The sequence below is a fragment of the Salvia miltiorrhiza genome, unplaced genomic scaffold (assembly GCF_028751815.1).
Source record: "Salvia miltiorrhiza cultivar Shanhuang (shh) unplaced genomic scaffold, IMPLAD_Smil_shh original_scaffold_316, whole genome shotgun sequence".
NCBI classification, from domain to species: domain Eukaryota; kingdom Viridiplantae; phylum Streptophyta; class Magnoliopsida; order Lamiales; family Lamiaceae; genus Salvia; species Salvia miltiorrhiza.
The window spans coordinates 17047-21792 of NW_026651526.1; the positions used below are offsets into that span (position 1 = coordinate 17047).

Below are 4746 nucleotides of genomic sequence, written 5' to 3' on the forward strand. Positions count from 1 at the left end.
GTCAAATTTCTCCAACAGACATTCGAGGAAGTGTTTGTGGGCGTTGACAGAGGCTGTCGGCGAAAGGAAAAGATGATGTGAGAGGGGAGAGGGAAACGGCTTGCAAGATGGAAGCGTAGATGAGTTGGCCTTGGTGTAGACGACGTTGGAAAACGACGAGTTGTCATCGAATTTCTCCGACAGACATTTGAGAAAGTGTTTGTGGTCGTCGACGGAGGCTGCCGACGAGAAGGAAAAGATGAAGAAGATGATGAGAGTGAGATTGCAAAAACGACGACGTATTGCCCTCATTTAAACGGCGTTTAACAGCCGTTTAAAGGGTGGACTTAATTGCACCCTTCTTTCGGGAGTTCAGGGAGGTCAACGCGCTTTGACCGAGTATAGGGGGCTAAAAGCTCTAGGGGGTGTAGTTCAGGGGCAATCTGCACATTTTCCCTTTATTATATTCCACACAAGAATCCTTCATTCAGCTTTCTAATTATGGATTCTCACTCACAAGCCAAACTTTCAAAAACCCTCCAAAGTTGCGGTATATGTAACGCTGAAGGAAAACAATCACCTTTATACATTCAACAATCAACACATGAGGAGATTTAGCCCAAACCAGCACGATGGTGGAAAAGTGTAGTAATTTGGGTTCATACATAACAACAGAATTGCACATTTGAATGAGTTTCAACAATCAAAAACTATAGCAAATAAACAACCATCAAGTTCTTACTAGGTTGTCATTTTCAGTGTTCTGCATAAAGTCAAATACAGTAAGAGAGTGCAAAGGCCTTTCTCTCTTCTCCTATTCAATTGAATGAGCCATTGTTAATACTTCTCATCAACACATCAAAACGCATTCACTCAATCACCCACAAACTTCGAAAATAACCAGAAGCCGTGGTCTGGTCACGCATTCAAACAGCACACGTAATGGAAAGCAGCGACATCAGCTCCTTCCGGAGTTGCTCCTCAGTCTGCCACCAAAGCTCGACCACCTCTTGAATGTACACATCGCCAAGCTCCTCCGCGAGAAAGACCCTAACCTCATCTTGAACGAAGTGGACCTCCCGTTGCTGCTGCTTGATGCAATGTTAGGGTCTCCACTCCCGCCACCCAATGGAGCATCCCCATCAGCATCACCAGCTTCCTGCTCACTAATGCTTGCATCGGGCAGTTCAGGCTCGACAGCATCCAGATTCACGGAGAGAGAACCCCTGCTCGCCCTCAACCAATCCGCTCCCTCAGTGGTTACCCCCCTACACTTCTTGACCTTCACCTTCACCAGATTAGGGCACCCACCCGCCAACGCCTCCATGCCATGATCCGACATTGGACAGCTCTTGATGCACAGCTTCTTCAACGCGAAGCATTTTGCAGCAATGCATGATATCTCCGTGTCTCCAACAGTTTCACTCCCACAAAGGGCTAATCTCTCCAAACTCTGGCAATTCGTAGCCAGCTTCTCCAAGCTCAATCGTGTGGGATTCACACCAATCAAGACCAACTCCTGCAGATTAGGGCAGTAAGTAGCCACAGCAATCAATCCATCATCACCTATCCTATTAGTCTTCCATCCATCAATGTGGAGCTTCCTAAGCAGCCTACATTTCTCAGCGACTGCCATAAGCCCGATGTTCGTGCATTCGGGCGTCTTCACCAAATGCAGCACCTCCAGATTTGCACATTTAGAGAGGGCCGAAAGCCCTAAATCACTAACTTGAATCCTCTCCAAATGTACCTCAATCAAACTATCAACCCTATCAGCAATCAATTCTAACAATTTATCCCAATCTCCAGAGCATCTAAACAGCTTCAAACTTCTCAAATTCTTAGCCCCAATTATCAAAGGCCCGAAACATTGCCCATTGTAAAGATCTTTTAAACAGATAATTTTCAAAGAATCAGCAGCCTTACCCGGCCCGATTGCTTCAGCTGCTGTAGCGTCAGTAATCCCTCGCAATCGCTTCACCGAGAGCTCCTCAAGCAATCCGCAGTTGTCGATCAGCGCATTCATCCCTTTAGCCCCAAAGCTGGAAGAGCCGCACGAGAATTTCTGCAGATTCCTGCAATTCGCGGCGAAAACCGACATCCCCTCGTCGGTGAGCTCGCGGCAGGCGCGGAGCTTCAATCTCGTGAGGTTCCTGCACCTCTGCGAGATCAGAATCAGTGCGTCGTCGCCGATGCTGACGGATCTGCGGTCGCATTTCAGCGCGAGCTTCGTGACGGAATCGAAGCGGGCGAAGAGACGGGGGATGGCGGCGGAGAGCTCCGCCGCCGCCTTCAGCGAGAGGCGGTGGCGGCTCTGCCCCTCCACCGCGAGCCAGCGGCGGCAGACCACGGACGCGCGGTTCCTGTCGCCGGCGGAGAGCGACTGGAAAATGCACGCCAGGCATTCGTCGGGGAGGCTCAGAGAGTAATCGATTTCGGCGGAATTGTCCAATTCGGCGCCGGAATCGTCGGGGTTCTCGAGGCCGGGCTCCGCCAGGAACGGCGAGATAGCGGCGGTGGATTTGGAGGATCTGGGCCTCGCAGCGGAAGCGGTTTGACCCATCGGCGGCGGCGGATGAAGGTGGGATTTTCACTCTGTCGTCTTCAGCTGCAGCGGAATTTTTGCTTATCTCTGTTGGTGCTGAGGGAATGGGGAATTTAATCCAGAAAAGGATTTGTTGGAGAAAAAATTGTTTTTCGTGCTAACTTTTGGATTAAACTTTGATTAAACAATAAATTATTGTAATCATCTGAGGCAATTAAGGTGGGGAGTTGGGCGCTGGGGCAGTCCATTCTTTTCGCTTTTTCTATTGGGGATTATTATCTTTTCACTTTATTGTAAATTCAAATATATTTTGTCTTTTTTGTATCTTCATCTGCAAAATATGTGGGAGTATTTTGTTCCCCATGTTTCTTGACCTTTAATTCCATTTCTTTTCTTTCTCGTTCAAACTTAGCATGTAATAAATAATATTCCCTCCATCAACAATAAAATTTCTTAAATTTTCATTTCGGATTAGGGGTGTAATCGAACCGAACCGAATCGAATAGTAGTGTGCTCAAGTTTGATTTGTTTAGTATCGAATCGAATCCCGAACTTTAATTACCGAATACTTTGAGGCTCACGAGCCTAATCGAGCCTATACGAACTTTCTAAATTTATATTTATATTCAAAATATTGATTATTTTATTTTAAAAATAAATTATTTTATTTAAAATAATAAATATATTAATTATTTTCTTATGACAAATAAAATTAATTAAAAGTTTAATACAATTATTATTAATTTTAGTGGATAAATATAAGTTGTATCTACTAATAATTTATATTTTTCAAGCTGAATCACTTGACGAACATGTTCACGATCTAACGAGCCAAATACTACTAAGCTCAAGTTTGGTTTGTTTATTTATCGAGCTTCTTTAAACGAACTTGAATGAGCTTTTTTCGAGCCGAGCTCCGAATAGTTCGCGAGCGGCTTGGTTTGTTTACACCCCTATTTCGGATGTTCACAAAAAATCTCTCTTTCTATTTTTGAATTATACATCATTACTAATAATACCTCATTTACCTTTATTTTTCACATTTTCATCACTCACAATATTAATTACAATATTTTTCATCACTCTCAATACATTCAACAATTCGTCTTAAAATATGTGTCTCTCCCTCCTAAGAATTTTTTATCGCGAACAGATCGATTAAGATTTTTGAGAAATTGATTTCAATAAATTTTATATTTAAATGAATTACTAGCATTTGCATCCCATGCAATGCAAGAGATTTTTTTTATTTTTTATATTTATATATAAATTAATAATAATTTAATTATCATACTCATGAATATAATAAAAATTAATTTTTAACTAAATATATTTTCTTAAAAAAACCTAAATATATTTGAATTTAATATTAAAAAATAAAAAAATAAAAAAGAATTTACAATTATAAAATTTGATATTATGAAAAGAAAAAAAAATAAGTTAAACAAATAAAAAAATACTAATAAAAAAGAATTAAAAATATTTTTTTTTTTCAAAAACATGAGAGAGGAGAGAGAAATTTATAAGATTTTAATATTTAAACAAATTTAATTTGTACATTTTAAATCAAATATTTTTACATAAAATATATTAAATTAAAGCTCTTATCATGATCTTTAATTTGATATGCATATTAAATATTTTATAATTAATCGAATCTCACAATTTTGGAAAGAAATTAAAACAATAAATCAGATGTTAAAGAAATGAAAAATAGAAAGAACAATATAGTTAAAAATAAACCTTCAATTTTATGATAATTACAAAATTGTCACTTAATTTTGAAATTGATTTTCAATTGGAAACTGTTATTTTAATATAGTATATATATATGGGTTGTAATCAATCTTATGAAATATTAATTTTTGATCACCAAATACAATAAGGATTAATGGCAAATTAAAATTAACTTTGAAATGTTGCAATAATGTCTCGACCTTGTAACAAACATGTTCCTCCTAAATTATAGCACGAATTTGAAATTTAAATTCAAACATCAATTTAATATTCGATTCAAAATTGCTCGATGATCTTTAAAGGATAATCCAAATAATCTTCAATCCCATAAGAAAGTATCACTTTTATTACCTCATTTTTTTAAAATCATAATCTTTCGTTTTTACATAATCTCACATTCAATTTAACTACAACCACTCATTTTTATATAATGAGTCTTTTTCCAATCAACACATTCTTTACTAATGTTTTTTCTTAAAACTCGT

At 38.6% G+C, this 4746-nt stretch overlaps 1 protein-coding gene across 1 annotated transcript; it reads right to left on the reverse strand.

Moving 5' to 3' along the window:
• Positions 1-542: 542 nt before the first annotated feature.
• On the reverse strand, positions 543-2774 carry LOC131004091 (putative F-box/LRR-repeat protein 8). The gene has a single exon (XM_057930689.1). It carries the CDS (start codon positions 2540-2542, stop codon positions 938-940), a length of 1605 nt encoding a protein of 534 aa, XP_057786672.1. The 5' UTR covers positions 2543-2774; the 3' UTR covers positions 543-937.
• Positions 2775-4746: the final 1972 nt, after the last annotated feature.

Coding starts and splice junctions, on each gene's coding strand:
- LOC131004091 (XM_057930689.1), bottom strand. CDS start 2,542: ATGGGTCAAACCGCTTCCGCTGCGAGGCCCAGATCCTCCAAATCCACC.